The sequence below is a fragment of the Phodopus roborovskii genome, unplaced genomic scaffold (genome assembly GCF_943737965.1).
Source record: "Phodopus roborovskii unplaced genomic scaffold, PHOROB, whole genome shotgun sequence".
Classification (NCBI taxonomy): domain Eukaryota; kingdom Metazoa; phylum Chordata; class Mammalia; order Rodentia; family Cricetidae; genus Phodopus; species Phodopus roborovskii.
The window spans coordinates 20365917-20382796 of NW_026125295.1; the positions used below are offsets into that span (position 1 = coordinate 20365917).

At 38.8% G+C, this 16880-nt stretch overlaps 1 protein-coding gene and 1 pseudogene across 1 annotated transcript in view; both read left to right on the forward strand.

Moving 5' to 3' along the window:
- Ppp2r3a (protein phosphatase 2 regulatory subunit B''alpha) overlaps nucleotides 1-16880 on the forward strand; it is a 126885-nt gene that overhangs the window by 50912 nt on the left and 59093 nt on the right. The window contains exons 3-4 of the mRNA XM_051206235.1: nucleotides 6094-6360; nucleotides 16217-16320. Of these exons, the coding sequence (XP_051062192.1) occupies nucleotides 6094-6360; nucleotides 16217-16320 (371 nt within the window). The remainder of the gene's footprint in view (nucleotides 1-6093; nucleotides 6361-16216; nucleotides 16321-16880) is intronic.
- LOC127237868 (prothymosin alpha-like) lies at nucleotides 4624-4917 on the forward strand (annotated as a pseudogene).

The following is a 16880-nucleotide window of genomic DNA, read 5'->3' on the forward strand; positions in this document are numbered from 1 at the left end:
CATTATCTGAGAAGTTGCTATTTTTAGGTCCAGCTGTAATGTTTCTAATTGTGGTACTAGGAGTGGTGGGTACTTTCTTTCCCAGAAGGCTCTGCATTCTAAACATGTACCAGTCAATTTCACATAACGCTACCAACAAGAAGCAGTAGGCCCTTTGCAGGCTGTGTTTCTAACTGGGATATTATGAGCAGGCATTGGGAGTCACAGGCTGTATTTGGGAACCAGCTGCATGTCAGGACAAGCCTGTATTGTGGTCCCAGGAGGCTGAGAGAACACAATGATTAAACTTAATTTATTTGGGAGATAAGAAGAAAAAAGTATCTTTCTACTGGCAAGATTGACACTGTCTTCGAACGGAAGTGAGCTGACCGCTTGGAGAGTGAACATTAACTTTTCAAAGATGATGATCAAGGAAACATCTTTGCGAAGGGACCCGGATTTAAGGGGAGAATTAGCTTTCCTAGCAAGGGGCTGTGATTTTGTCCTCCCATCACGGTTCAAGAAGCGGCTGAAGTCATTTCAGCAGACACAGGTTTGGAATTTGGGTTTTTCTTTTAAATATTTTAATTACTACTAAAACTACACAGTAAACTAACACACAAATAATTTTATTACTCACTTGTACTTGATATTAGGACAAGGAATTAATCTGTGTTCTCTATTCAGCTATTTGCAGAAAGCTATTTGTAGAGGGATTCCAGCAGGTTTAAAAATAGAACTTCTGGACCTGGAGTACAGTACTCACATTTTTATGCTGTAGGGAGGGAACCCTGTTTTGCAGACAATAAATACAACTTAGCAGGTATTTACCAAGCATACTAGAAAATTAGGATTCCTGTAGAAACACTCTTTGTAAGTTTAAATCAGTAGATTTTATTAAGGTATAGTTATGATCTAAAATAATATGGATCCTGGTAATATTTTTGAAAGCAGAGTATTTTTACTTTATTAGTGAGTGTGAATGATGTTTGTGAACACACATGTCACGGCACACATGTGGAGATCAGAGAACAACTTTTTATAAAGTCAGTTCTTGCTTCCACCTTTACATAGGCCCTGGAGCTCAAACTCTGGTCACCAAGCTTATGTGGCAAGTGCCTTTATCTATTAATATTTATCTTGCCAGCTCCCTAAGGTATTTTTATATAGAGACAACAGTGTGTGTCTGAAATAACTGTGGATATGTAGATAATGCAGAATAACAATATCTTCTAAATTTTAAACAAATGCCTTACCCTAGTAAGCTGAGACAGATTGCCTGGAGTGACTAGAGTCTCTCTGCTTCTTTGCTTATGATCTTAGGGCCCATGTCTGTGTCATCATATAAGTTGCCTAACATGGAGTACAGTACAAATCAAAGGCTGTACAAGTGCTAACTGTCCAAATTCCAGCAAAGAGCCATAATTTCATAGTTATTCTGACCCAGAAAAACTTCACATTTGGGGCGTGGGGTTTGTGATTTTTTTTTTTCATGTGTCAAAATGGTCAAATATTGGAAGTATTATATAGTTCAGAATGACTAACGTTGCACTGAGCTGAAAAACTGAAATAGAGAATTGAGATACGTTTCCAAATTATTCTTTTTCATTACTAGTCCTATATTGGATCAAAACAGCTTTATTTAAAATGAGCATATGTCAGACTTGAGTGCTAGCAAATCAGGCAACAATTGCAAGTTTTTTTTAATCCATGTTTATAAAGTCAGTTTTATTATACTACTTTAAGGTTTAAAATATGTGTCTCCTAGTAACACAATTGCAGGTAAATTGATAGAGCTGAAAGTTCAGAATAAATTCATCCTTTTTATATTATTTTTCTTTATCAACCAATAAATTAAATACTCTGTTATTAGTAATTTACTTTGTATTAAGAAGTCTACACACACACAAAAGAGAATAATACTAGGTCATCAAATGTTTACCCATTCAGTTAACTTTAGCAGCCAGCGTTTGTTCTGAGTGTTGTGTTCATCTGCCAGTACAAGTGCACAGTTAACATTGAAGGTTTTGCTCTAGGCCTCAGCATGTGTTCATACCCAGTGACAGCTGTGGTCTTAATTCTAATGTCATAACTGCCCTAAAATTAAACCTCACTCCCCTGGATATCATACTGTTGGAAACATTTTGAAGAAATGGAATTTTGATGATTGTATACTCATAGTCTCTTTCTGCACAAAATAATAGAATAGACACGACCCTGATACACAGAATCTAGGTAGAGCCTCTGAAGACCTGCCTTGTTTCAGAGTTTTAACAATACTTTCTGGTGCTGCAGATTTCATACGACTGTGTAATGATATTTACAGATTTAGCATTAAAGCAAAGAAATGTTTGTTCAAACTAGGTTATCACTTTGCTAACTCAAGAGAGGTTTATAAACTTTGGATTGCTTTACAAGTGGACATGGTTGTTTATTATTAAATCTAAAGGACTTTGCCAAATTCTGCATCACTTATAATCTTTTGAGAACACCACTGTGTGGCTTTATCACTCATTGCCTTTCATGAAGACAAACATGTCAGCACTGGAACCATTTATGTATATTGCATTCTGTTATTTCCTTAAGTCCTCACAATATTGAAAAGAATGGGGGCTGTGATTTCTGTTTACTACTAAAATTCTAAAAGATTAGGTAACTCTCCTGATGTCACAGACTAATAAGCCGTCACTGTTTACTGTTGTGGTTTTTATGCTCATTGGCCTGATCTCCTTTTGTGCTGCTTCTTCCTTGACTGTGACTTTATATGGGATTAATATCCAAACATTAGGAACATCAGGGTAAGTTTATAAAGAAAGAGTATTTGAATAATACTTTGTGTTCATAGTAAATTAAAAACAACTTAGTTAGGTCTGGGGAGGTATCCAGTAGCAGAGAACCTGCCTGCCATCTACCAGTACTGGATGAGACTTCTAGCACCCCCCCCCCCCGCCCAAAACCTAGCTACTCAATAACTATGCCTTTCATACTTCTGTAACATCTAATACAATGCCATGCTCATGACCCTTGTTAATTTAGATCCCTGTAAATGTTCATGAAATCCTTTTTTGTTGTTGTTGGTTTTGTTTTGTTTTTGAAACAGGCTTTCTCTGTATAGCCCTGGCTGTTCTGGAACTCCATCTGTACACTAAGCTGGCCTAAAAGTCAGAGATCTGCCTGCCTCTGCCTTCCAAGTGCTGGAATTAAAGGCGTGAGCCACCAATGCCAGGCACCTTTTTTACTTTCTTCTGCAAGGAATCTCAGAATTGAATTTAGTCTTTATTGGTAAAAATAAACTCCTAAAAAGTTGGGCATATGGGGTTGGCAAAATGGCTCAGCAGTAGGAACACTTGCTGCTCTTACAGAGGACATTGGTTAGATTCCTAATATCCATTATGGCAGCTCACAACTATCTATAACTCCAGTCCCAGTGGACCTGAAGTCCTCCTCTAACCTCCACAGCACCAAGCATGTACATGCACATATATACATGTAGGCAAACACTCATACACATTAAAAATAAATCTTAAAAAAAACTATACATAATAGCATACTACTGTAATCCCAGCACTTGGGTGACAGGGGCAGGAGAATACTGAGATCAAGTTCAACCTTGACTACATAGAGTTCAAGGCCAGCCTAGTCTACATTGAAACCCTATCTCAAAGAAATTTAAAAGAAGAAAAAAAACAAGCATACAAACAAGAAAACCTCCTATCTGAATGATGGTGTACCTCCCTTGACCTTTTCCTCAGTCCTGAGTAAGATCAAGCTCTCAGCTGCCTCACCATGCCTGTCCCATGAAGCACACTTCAAAAGGTACTTTTTGGGGCAAGAAAAGATATAAACTATAAATTAACATTTAATTAACTTTAAAGACGTTTTGGTTATGATTAAATTAGCGACCATGGTTCTTTACTATTGGAGGATACCACAATGAGTTAAATTTATATCTTATGGAAGCCATCCTGCTATAACAGGGCAAGTGGCAAACAAACCAGCCAGAAGGGTTCTGAAATGTTTGTCAAATACTGTTAGTAATTCTACTTTGGCAAAGCCAAGCTAGAAAAGAAATTTAAAATACCCAATATCCCAAATACATTTTAATATGTATATTTTCTGCTTTAAGAAAGCCTCCACCTTGCTGTATAGCAGAGGATGGCCTTTAGCTGCTGACCCTGCTACTTCCAAGTGTGGGAATGACAAGCTTGTACCACCACACCTGGTTTTATTCAGTGCTGGGTGTTAAATCCAGTGCCTCATGCATGGTAAATAGTCAAGCACTCTACCCACTGAGCTACATCCCAACCCTAATTTTGGAAGGCAGCTGTGGTCACCACTATACCACTAATGCAGAGATTAGATGTATCTTTTTAAAGAAATCATTTCTTCCATTTGGAGGAGGGGTGGGAATTTACACAAAGACCAAAAACAGTTTTCAAAAAGAAACTAACTAGTAAAGTTCCAACAGACTAGGAATATACCTTAACCCCTACTGGCTGTTCCAAAAAGCCCTCTTTGTAATGTTCCCGGGTCTGCTCCTTGCTCACTGCAGCCACGTTCTCTGCCTGCTGGACTCAGCTGGCCACTGCCACAGCCTTCTCACCAGAACCTCACCTTCACATCAGATCGTCACCATGCCCCACCATGTCAGATGCAGCGGTGAACACCAGCTCTGAGCCCACAATCAAAGATGTGAAGATGAGGAAGTTGTGGAGGAAGCAGAGAACAGAAGAGATGCTCCTGACAATGGGAATGCTAGTGAGAAAATAGGGAGCTGGAGGCTCACAAGTAGATGAAGAAAAGGAAGAAGGTAATGGTGAGGCAGAGGATGGAGATGAAGATGGGAAAACTGAGGCTCCTATGGGCAAGAAGGTAGCTGAAGATTAAGAGAATGATGGTGTTGACACCAAGAAGCAGAAGGCCATTGGCAATGACTAGACAGCAAAAAGTGAAAACTAAACTTAAGGCGACCGCCCGGAGTGTAAATGTGGCTCTCCTGCCTTTTGGGCAGTGCCACTCACAGATGACATTTGCTCTCCGCCACCCCACAAAAACCACAACATGAATTTGCAACAGAGGAGGGGCAAAAAAGAACCAGAACTTCCAAGGGCCCTGCCTTTTTTTTTTTTTTTTTTTTTTTTTTCCTTAAAAATACTTCCAAAGGAAAAATTTGTATTTTTTATTTATACTCTATATTTTTGTGCCTATTGTTAGGGGTCAACCATTTTTAATGATGATTGTTCACCAAACTAGCCATCAGAGTGTTCTCTGTCCTACTTCTGACTTTATTTGTGCTGTGACCACGTTCATTATACTCTCAAAGGAGAAAAAACAAAACAAAACAACAGCAACAAAAAAATGTGCAGCCATAGTGAGGGGTTGGGGGCAGCACTTAATCCCAGCACTTGGGAGGCACAGGCAGGAGGAGCTCTGAGTTCCAGGCCAGCCTGGTCTACAGAGTGAGTTCCAGGACAGCCAGGGCTGCACAGTAAAACCCTAACTTGAAAAATAAAGCAAAACCAACAACAACAGCAAAAAATCTTATCCTAAGAATTCCAGTAACTTCTGTTTATGTATCTAGCTGTACTAAAAGTAGTAAGTTTGTACGAAATGGCTTTAAAAGACCAAAGATAAAAAGGTTTTTTTTCTTATTTTTTTCTTATTTTTTTTCTTATTTTTTTCTATGAAGTTGCTGTTTGTTTATTGTCCTGTTTAATGTATGTTTGAAACATGTTCAACAATAAATGGGAATTTTATTTTACTGGTTGTTCTAACAACAAAAAGAATATACTTTAAGGTCTTGATCAGCTGATACTGCTCTTTAACTATTTTGAAATATTTGCCAACTGATAGATGGAAAAATTTACTGCAGAGTTTTTAAACCATAAATCCATGTGAACAAGTATTGATAAATAAGATAAATAATTTTAATATGGAAACATTCCCTGGAAACATGCTTACTGCCCTGGAAAACTCTAAAGTGAGCTCTTGATCTCTACTGTCCCTATTTGCGCATTCTTGTATTTATATACAACTTCGTATTGCTGATGAGGACCCTTGAAAAATATGTACTCTTTATAATTTTTGTATCTTATAATCACATTTTTCTTCCAGATTCAAAATAAACCAGAAAAGAAACCTGCAACAGCACTTGCATCTGCTGCCACCCTTCCAAGTAGTCCCCAGCCTGTCTCTCCTACCCCTCATGTGAATGATGTTGTGACTACAGCATTGTCCATAAACATTCCTCAGTTCTACTTCCCTGACGGGCTCCCAGACACCTGCAGCAACCATGAACAGATCCTAAGCAGAGTTGAAACCGCTTTCATGGACATTGAAGATCAAAAAGCAGATATTTATGAAATGGGGAAAGTTGCAAAGGTAACATAACTACTGAATGAATAATCAATCGCCTTTTGCTAACAGTACCAACATTTTCCCTTTTCACTGCCTCTTTGCTCTGACTGTAAGAATAGGTTTTGGTTTTGGTCTTCTTATGACAAAAAAAAAATTATTTGATCCTACTACATGGAACAGTGGTCCTACTTCATAGAACTTTTTTTTTTTTTTTAACCCAGGCTGACCTTGAACTCATTTTGTAGACCAGACTGACCATAGAATTTAACACTTTGCCAAGGTGTACTTTAAGAGACTAAAGGTTATATTGGCCTGATGGCCACATGGAAGCAAGTAGGAGATCAAGGAATGCCTGAGACCCCATTTATTCTTCCATATGGAAGGAATAATTTTTAAAAATGTGAAGATTTTTATTCTTTGAGATAAAGCCCTACCTTCTCCTCTTTGTATTTCAGTACCTCCAGCGTCAGGCTCCAGAGATACTTTCTAAAACTGTCTAATATCCGTTTGCTGCATGAGCCTGGTTCTCTTCCTGCTCACAGGTGTAGCTAGGTTACACTGTCCTACCTCTCCTTTGTGATGGATTTCCACTCCTACTAACTTACCCAACATCTGCTTTAAAGACCTCCCTCTCCTGTTTACAAAAGTGTGCATTCTAATCATGCCTCACCCTTTTCCCTAACTGACCCTATTGAGTACTTGTGTTGTTGTTAAATCACAACTAGAGAATCTTTTTTAAAAAATGAAAAGTAATTTTTCTTCTTTCTTCACTCTCTCCCCATGTCAGAACTTACTTGATGAGATGTTTCCAACAAAATCTGTATTCCAGAAATAAGAGCTTACCTGTCTGCACTGTTTTACCTGTGAGGAAAGTAGTCCCACAAGAACCTAGCAGAAGTCATAAAATGAGTTCATGTGAGGAAACAATTTCTCTAACAGCATGGTGCTGTTTCTATTTACATTATCTTGATGAACATACACCAAATAATCCAACTTCAGATAAGTGGCCATCTAAATTAGAAGTTCTCTTTCTAGGCTATTGGGTTTCCTTACCCAATTCCTTGAGAGATAGCTATTGTGTTAGATGATAGACTGAAGATGCTCAATTCCCTGAGTAGGCTAAAGCTACAGATCTAAATATAAAATTTAGCAAGAATGAGTGAACTGTGCATTTGGAAGTAATTTGTTACACCAAAACTCTAGAGACCAGAAAAAAAAAAAAAAAAAAAAAAAAAAAAAAAAAGATGACAGGTCCTGATACAGGTTTAGCAACTACCACCAGACGGGTTATAAGCAGTTAGGAAATGTCTAACAAATTAAAGCTAAGAGCATTTTTATAGTTACAGGAAAGCTCCATGATCTACACTGGCTGTAGAAAGATAAGAGAGTGCAAAGCAGGAGAAGGAGGATTATCTGGATTAGTTCAGTTTTAAATAAACAGAGCTTATTTGTAAAACACACACACACACAGGTCTTCATAATTAAATTTATCAGAACCTCAATTTTTTTTTAATCGGACACTTACTGCTTAAGTGCCGGATGGTTATTTAAGTAGGAACAATTTATAAAAGAGATAGTTTTCTTGGAATGTTTCAAATGGGCAGATAAGGAGAAACTGTCTCTGTTATGGGGCTGGGGATCCCAGGTCTAGAGAGCTGTGGTGATTTGAATGAGATGTTCCCCTTAGTCTTGAGCCTTTGAATATACTTAATCTTCAATTGATGAAGCTGTTTGGAAGGTTTAGAGGTGTGGTCTTGTTGGATGGAGCAAGTATGTCATTGGAAGTGAGCCTCAAGAGTATAAACCCTTGCATCATTTCTAGTTTACTCTCTCTGCTTCCAGCTTGAGGTTCAAAATATACATTCTCTGCTTCCTCCCCTAGCCACCATTGCCTCCACTCTACCATCCAGAGGACTCTTATTCCATAAGCCTAAGGAAACTTTTCTGTGAGTTGCCCTGGTCATGGTGTTTTATATCATAGCAATAGAAAAGTAAGTAATACAAAAGCCTATCCCAGTGAAGAGTATCTCACAGACACAGGCCTGCAGCTTGTCCTGTCTTGAACAAAGATTCTTGGAATAACTGTGGTCTTCTGAATATTCCTAACCCTTGACCAAGGAGCCTGCTCACCCTACTCGTCACAGCCTACTGATCTGGCCTTCACACCTTGTGCTTTTGTAGCACTGTCCTGCTCCAGAGCTAACTGTCCTGATAGCTCTCCATAAATACAATAAGAGGAAAGTAGAATGCCTTACTGAGCCCATATTATTCAAAGGCAGAGTATAGTGAAGGCAGGGAAGTATCCTTTGAGGAACAAAGGAAGGACTTTACCAGTTATACAAAGTAAATATTGGTCCATGAATGGTATAATGGAAAGTTGCCTGTGTTGAAGTCAACACTGGAGGAGTTTTAAAAACAAGACTATTTTCCTAAGCCTTTTGTTAACTATTTACTGCTTATTCTAATAATCATGTAGCCCAGTAAGAACTAATTTGATAACAGCCCAAAATTTCATTCTTAGAAGCCAAATCTTTGTGTTAACTGTCAGCCTAGGTGGAAAGATATACTGCCCATTTTGCTAAAGAGTTAAAACTGCAATTGCATATAAAATGAGGGTGTGTGTGTGTGTGTGTGTGTGTGTGTGTGTGTGTGTATGTGTGTGTGTGTGTGTGTGTGTTTTACTTGAAACATTATCTTGAGCAAGACATGATAGCACATGCCTGAGATCCCACCATTCAGCAAGTTTGAGTGAGACAATCTTGAGTTCAAATCCAATGAGAGTACAAAGCAAACTTTGTCTCAAAAATGAAAGTTGAGATTTGTTCATTTATTTTGCTTTTTGTTGTTGTTGTTGTTGTTGAGACAGCTATAGGCCAAGCTATTTTATTGTGTGTGTGTGTGTGTGTGTGTGTGTGTGTGTGTGTGTGTGTGTGTGTACGCACGAGTGTGCATGCTACAGAGACCAGAAGGAGGAGTAAATCACATCTCCTAGAGCTGGAGTTACAGGTTATAAGCCACATGATGTGGGTGCTGGGAACCAAACAGATCATCTGAAAAAGTAGTGCGTTTGTTTAGCCACAGAGCCAACAACTCTTCAGCCCTGCCTCTTTAGTCTTAAAACCACTTATTTTAAAAATTTGTTTGTATCTTCCCGCTACCTAATTTTGTTTAACCTAGCTTTTTTGGCTCTAGTTTCTTAGCACTTAACTAAATTATCTTTATTTTCAACATTCTTTACTGTCTTCTTTTGCCTTGCATGAGGCAGTCAGCTGTGTCTCTGGCACTTACTTACTGTCCATTGTCTTGCAGCAGGTTAATGTAGGAAAGGGAGAGGAGAAGCTGCCATTAAGAAACAGGGAGGGGGGAGATTGTCAGAGCAGTAAACAAATATTTATGGATTCTTGCATTTTATAAAGATGCTTGGAATACCAGCTTGTGTTTGCAACCCACTCTTGGTGGCACATAAGTGTAGCTATAAAGACAGGAGTCAGGATTTTAAGTGCATAGGAAATGTGTTTATGAAATCAGCATCTGTTGGTATAGTTTAGCCCATTCATCATAGACCTCACACAGCTACAGAGAACTTAATGTCCACTATTGTTTGGTTAAATTTTTAGTGTGTACTTATAATATTTTTACATACCTTCAAGTGAAGGGGGAAAAGTGAATAGAAAATAAACCTAACAGGGTAGTGTAGACATGGAAACTGAGCAACAGGAAAAGAAAACAAAAAAAAAACCAAAAACAAAATACCATTTTTCAGAGACAAATGGGCCTCCAGTGTAAAACTGAAAAAATACTCTCATCTAGACATGCAAAGTCCTCCAACTCCTTTCTTCTGGGGGATAGTACTGAACTAACTATGTCTGTGACTTTTAGGGGAGCACCTTTGTACTCTCTTCTACAAAGTAAGATAAAAATAAAAATACCTACTCTCTTCTGCATGGGAAATCACGTGAATGCCCAATGAAATAATAGCCTTGGAGCCACTTTGAAATACTCAAAGAACATGACAGATATTAGGTAATCTCCTGTGTGTATCAGAACAGCCTTGTTTCAGGTTCTTTTTGTTGTTGGTCTATTAGATCAAATTATAGATGTTAGTCAAGTTGTCTTACTCAAATAGCTTTAATTACTATATTATTACTCTTGCTTCTTCTAAAGCTGTTTCCTAAATGTATTTTCTATGTCATTTGTCTCCCATTTTCTTCCTTTAAAAAAAAAAAAAACTGAGTCTTCACACTGGTTTTCTCCTGTGTTACTAAAAACCCGGTTAGGTGCCCTCAGGTTTACCTCACTCACTTTCCAGGTTCTTACTGATCTCCTGGCTCCCTTTACCCTAATTCATTTACTTTCAACAAATGCACTAACCATGTGCTTCCTTAAAATTGCCATAGTACAGGTCCACAGCCTTGGCATTATTACATTTCCAATTTTTTTCCCTTTGACAATTGTCTGCTGGAGCCTGATACCCTTATTCTACCTAACACTTGGGTACTCGGCTACTATGAGAAAAGGATGACCTTTTCTAATCCATTTCAAAGCATTTTCATTGTTAAATTTTATCTTTGGGTTTTGCCTTTGCATCATAATGAGTCCATGTATTAATGTCTTGGTGACTTATACTATCCCTTATGAACTGACATAACTGCACTTTAACGGCAGTTATAGGGAGAAAAAAAAATATTTTCTGTTTCTCTTTATCTTACAGGCCTGTACTTTAACTGCAGTCATAGGGAGAAAGATTTTTTTTTCCTCTCTTCACTTAAAGACAGGAATTTTTTATGTCTTGCAGCCTCATTATTTTCAGCTAGTAAATTGGTTTTTTTCCCCTAGTCTGTGTTTTATATTTAAAATTCTTTTTCATGCAGTGTATTTTAATGTTTTCCCTCTTCCAACTCCTCCCAAGTCTTGCCTCCAACTTTATATGCATGTGTTTTCTCTCTTTCTTTCTCTCTCTCTCCCCCTCTTTCTCTCTCTTTCTCTGTCAAATAAATACACACACATACAAAACAAACAACCAAAAGACCAACATGACAAACATTGATAACAAGAGACAAAAAGCCCACCACAAAGACAGTGGAGTTCATTTTGTGTTAGGCAACTACTCCTGGATATAGGGCTTGCCATGGACTATGGTTAATATACCCAGTGACATTGGAGAAAACTGGTTTTCCCTTTGCCAGTAGGTATCAGTTGCAAATAGTTTTTTAATTAGGAGTGGGATCTTGTGTCTGCTTCACCCTCTCAGTGCTGGGACCCCATCTGGCTTGAATGTGTGCAGGTCTTGTGTGTGCTGTCACTGTCTCTGTGTTCATACATCAATCCTGTTGTGTCTAAAGACCTTGTTCCCTTGAAATTATCCATTACCTTAGCTCTAAAAATCTTTCTGCTCCCTCCTCTATATAGATCCCTGAGCTTTGAGAAGAAGGCTTTGATGAAGACATCCCATGTAGAACTGAGTGCTCCAAAGTCCCTGATGTGGGTTTAGTGATACACTGACCCATGGGTATAGCAGTGCGTCATTAGGAATCATTTTATTGGTATGTTGCTTTAGCAGAGTAGTAGTAGTAGGTGTTTGAGAAAAGGTCTTAACCCAAGGAAATGAAAGGTGTTTAGTAATAGAAGTTGCCCTACAAAAGGTGATAAGCATGTATCTCCTGAGAGGGCTTCAGCTGAAGTTGGAGACTCTCTTAATTCTTGACCTCTTCTAATTCTGAAAAATTCATGATTGACTCACATAGTTATAGAGTTTCAAACTTTCTGGCAAGCAACTTTTAGCTTTTATTTATTTTTTTTTTTTTTAACTCTTGTTGCTGTAATAAAATGCTCTAACCAGAAACAACTCGGGAAATAAAGGGTTTGTTAGGCTTAAACTTCCAAGTCATAATTCATTAAGACTATTCTGAGCAGGAATTCAAAGCTAGCATCTAGAGGCAAGAACCATGAAAAATACTACTTGTTGTCCCACTGTCTGGTCAGTGTTCTTCCAGCTTCCTTATACAATCCAAGATCACTTGCCTAAGGATAGTGCCACCCTCACTCAGTAGGCTGGGCCTTCCTTCATCAACTACTAATCAAGGTTATCCCCCACAGACTTACCACAGGCCAATATGATTTGAGCAGTTCTTTAAGAGAGGCTTCCTTCTCACATAACTCCAGGCTGTGTCGGGTTAACAAGTAAACCTAACTAGAAAAACTTCCAGTTCTCTCTGTGCTTTGTAACTGTGGCTACCCAGGAGCATTTCCTTAGAATATGAACAGTAGGACTGGGATTGGGGAAGATGGATTTGACAGTTTACTACCCTGTACCATAGCAATCATAATTTCTGTAATACACAAAAATCTCATGGCTACTAAGCAATACTATTCCTCGTTCTTGACCTCAGGAAAAGCTTTCAGCCTCTGGACGTAAGCAGTCTTAAATTCTGGTCATAAAACGCTCTAGCCTTCAACATGTCACTGAATTTATTGGCAGGGTTGATTCTGCTCATCAGGCTAGATAGCTATGTGTCACACTGTCCTTACTGCTCAATGGGTGTCTCTTCTGAAGTTTCATTCTCAGTCAAAGGGAATGACATTCCCAATATAGAAAGACTATTCAGGTAGCCATTGATTTACTAGAACTACCACACTAGTTCTCAAGAAATCCTAAATTCTATTCTGCTTGTAGAATAAACTTCATTGTTTCTGGAGGCAGCAGTGTTTTGTTTCTGCCTGTTCTGTTTTTACCTCCCTTGCCTTGAATCCTGCTTTGCACATCTTCACCTCTAGCATGAACTAGCAGCAGTCTTGGAATAGACAATGTTCAACTAGATATTCTTCAGGCTCCTATGAAGCTTTCTTGTACAGTTTTAAACTAGAAGCAACTTCTCCTAACCCCAAGGTAAATAGACATCTAGTCTACCTCCAAAGGAAAACCTTCCCTTGCAGAACAGTGACATACAATGAAAGTGTCTTTATCTTTTAACAATATGTGGCCTATCCTTCTCAGAATTCTAGACTGGAAACATGCTTTCCATGTGTGTACAAAAATAGGAAGATTTAGAATCTTTCTCAACTAATATTTATGTGTTCTTGATTATTGGAAATACTTTTTCCTTCTAAGGAAAAAATGGTAATTTAATAAGAACTCTTTCTTACCCGAGTCAAAGGATAGTATTTAAGGATATTTTTAAATTAAAAAGCAGAACATTAGGAGAAGAAAGCTGGTGCTTTTTAAGGTCTTGAGGTTTTTTTTAAGATGTATTTATTATGTATACAATGCTTCTCCTGCATGTACACCTGCACACCAGATCTTATTATAGATGATTGTGAACCACCATGTGATTGCTGGGAATTGAACTCATAACCTCTGCAAGAGTAGCCAGTGCTCTTCTCCAGCCCTGGGTCTTGAAGTTTTATTCTAAGTTCTTACTAAAATTTTTATAATGCATAGTTACTGGCATTACAGTTACCTTCTAACATAAATGAATGATAACATTTTATTTTTCACCTTAAGTGAATTATAATCATTTAAATAGATTTGATAGCAAGCAGTTTTCTTGCACAGTCTAGAATTTTCAGAAGAGGGATTATCAAACCGTGTGTGTGTGTGTGTGTGTGTGTGTGTGTGAGAGAGAGAGAGAGAGAGAGAGAGAGAGAGAGAGAGAGAGAGAGAGAGAGAGAGACATTTAGGTGCAGGTGCCCTCGGAAGTCAGAGGTATCAGATAACCTTGAAGCTGGAGTTAGACAATTATGAATCACCCATGTGGATGCTAGGAGTCACTCTCTGGCCCTCTGCTAGAGCATTGTGCTTTCTTAGCCACTGAACCATCTCTACAGTCCCTTTTCTAGTTTAGCTTTTTGTTTGTTGTTGTTTTGTAAACATGGTGTTTCATAACAAGGAAGGTGTTTCATAATAAGGAAGTTGGTAGTAGAGTGTTTTAACAGCAAGTGGCCTGGTAATAAAAGTGACTACGTTTTCTGTTCAAGAAATGAAGGACATTCACAACCAGAAGTTTAGTCACTTCTTTTTTATTTTTTTTATTTAATTTATTATTTTACATGTTGATCCCAGTTCCCTCTCCCTCCCTCCTTCCCTCCTTTTCTCCCTCCCTTTTACCCTCTCTGCCCCCTCACATGCACCCTGACCACCCTCTCCTCCCATTCCCCCCACCCCAATTCCACATGTAGGGCAATGCCATCCAGTTGGGGTCATAAAGATCTGACAGGTCATTTGAAGCAGGGACTAGGACTTCTCTCCTGTCTCTAGGTTAAGGCAGTATCCCTCCATTGGGGATGTGTTTACAAGGTCCTTTTGTGCACCAGGGATACATCCTGGTTCCACTGTCTGAGGTCCCTTAGACTGCTCAGTCCTTCTGGCTGAGACCCATATTCAGGGGAGCTAAGTCAGTCACTTCTTTTTAAATGGTAGAAAAATATACCATTTAAGAGTGGCCGGGAGAGACCCTGGTTTTCTTCAGCTGTCTGGAAGGGAGGGGGAATTAATTTAGAAAAAAGATAAATGGCTTTCCATTTTCTTCACTAAACATGTAACCCTCTATTTGTTCTTCTGCTGTCCCTCCTTCTCCCTCCCCTTGATGGGAGATGTCATTCTGTATATGTTTCTCATACTGGTTAATGAATAAAGCACTGTTGGCCAATAGGAAAGGAAGATAGGAGGGACTAGGAGACAAGGAGGAAATAGAAAGGAGGAAGGAGGGGTCAAGATGGAGAGTCTGGAGAAAGCAGAACCGCCATTCCTCTGCTCTTGGTAAGACCACGTGGAAATACATAGAAATGGGTTAATAATTAAAACAGAGCTAGCCGATAAGAAACTAGTAATGGGCCAACAGAATTATATCAAATACAGAGTCTCAGTGTGTTAATTGGGGCTGGCGTGGCGACGGGACAAGACCAGGTGGCGGACGGAAAAACCGTACTACAGAGCTCCTGCTTCATGAAAGAGTCTGCTAGACAGTCTGCAGGACACAGAAAAAAGTGACTGACAAACTTCCAATACAAGAAGACAGTTTAAAGTTTCCTACTTTGCTGAAGAGTCTGCCAGACACACTATGGCCTATGGGCTAAAGATGGAAGATTACAAAAGAACTTCAAATGACTGACAATGCAAGATGTCTCTGTCATTTCTAGAGTTTATATACTATCCTTCTGTGATCTTTGAAGGAGTTAAAGACAGATAGTTATGGTTATAGTTTTCCTTAGTTAGGATTAAAGATAAGTTACATATAGGGCTTTAGACTCACAAAGATAGAATAGATGATGGAATATTTTCTTTAATCTTACTAAATGTTAATGGACTAAATATTGTTAACTGTGATTCTTATTGGATAACTGTTGTGTTATATATTTTGCTATGATAAGGTTAAAACCCTTCTTTTTATTTAGACAGAAAAGAGGAGATGATGGGAGATGTCATTCTATATATGTTTCTCATACTGGTTAATGAATAAAGCACTGTTGGCCAATAGGAAAGGAAGATAGGAGGGACCAGGAGACAAGGAGGAAATAGGAAGTAGTAAGGAGAGCCAAGATGGAGAGTCTGGAGAAGGTAGAACTGCCAGCCGCCTCTCCCTGGTAAGACCACATGGAAATACATAGAAATGGGCTAATAATTAAGACAGAGCTAGCAGATAAAAAACAAGTAACCGGGCCAACAGCATTGTATCAAAAACAGAGTCTCTGTGTACTATTTGGGGCTGGCACGGTGGTGGGACCAGACCAGCAGTGGGAGGAAAAACTCTACTCCTTACATCCCCTCTCCCTCATTGACCCCAACAGCCCTTTCCCCACTGGGGCATGACAAGTAAAAGCCAGTGTCTCTTCTTTTGGCATGTCATTCCTTTGCTTAGCTTACTCTGGGTGTTTCTGTTTGCAGGTCTGTGGTTGTCCACTCTATTGGAAAGCCCCCATGTTCAGAGCTGCAGGAGGAGAGAAGACTGGATTTGTGACAGCACAATCATTCATTGCCATGTGGAAAAAGTAAGTATGTGAGCAGTCATTCTGAGACTAGCAAAGAATTGTGTGGTCCTTATAAATGCTATTTATCTTATTAGTTTTTTTCCTTGTGTCTTATAGTTCAATGAGGAAAATTCTGTGATTCATTACCATTTATACCTACAAGTTCTTTGCCACAAACCTTTGTCCTTTTTTGCCTTTAAACAATGTCAGGCGTGGTGACACATTCCTTTCTGGGGAGGCAGAGGCAAATCGATCTGTGAGTTTGAAGCCAGCCTAGTCTGCATAGCTAGTTCTGGGCTAGCCAGAGCTACCTAGTAAAGAACCTGTCTCAAAATGTTGCAGGTGGGGGGGGGGGTAAAGGAGCTAGAGAGATGGCTCAGCACTGGCTGCTCCATTTGATGACCTTGGTTTGATTTCCAGCACTCACATGGTGACTCACAGAAATCTGTATCCCAGTTCCTGGGAATCCAAAGCCTTTTCTGGCCTCCTCAAGTACCAGGCATATATCTGATACATACAGACAAAAATCTCATACACATATTGTTTTTTAAAAAATTAATTTTGCATCTTTAAACAGTAAA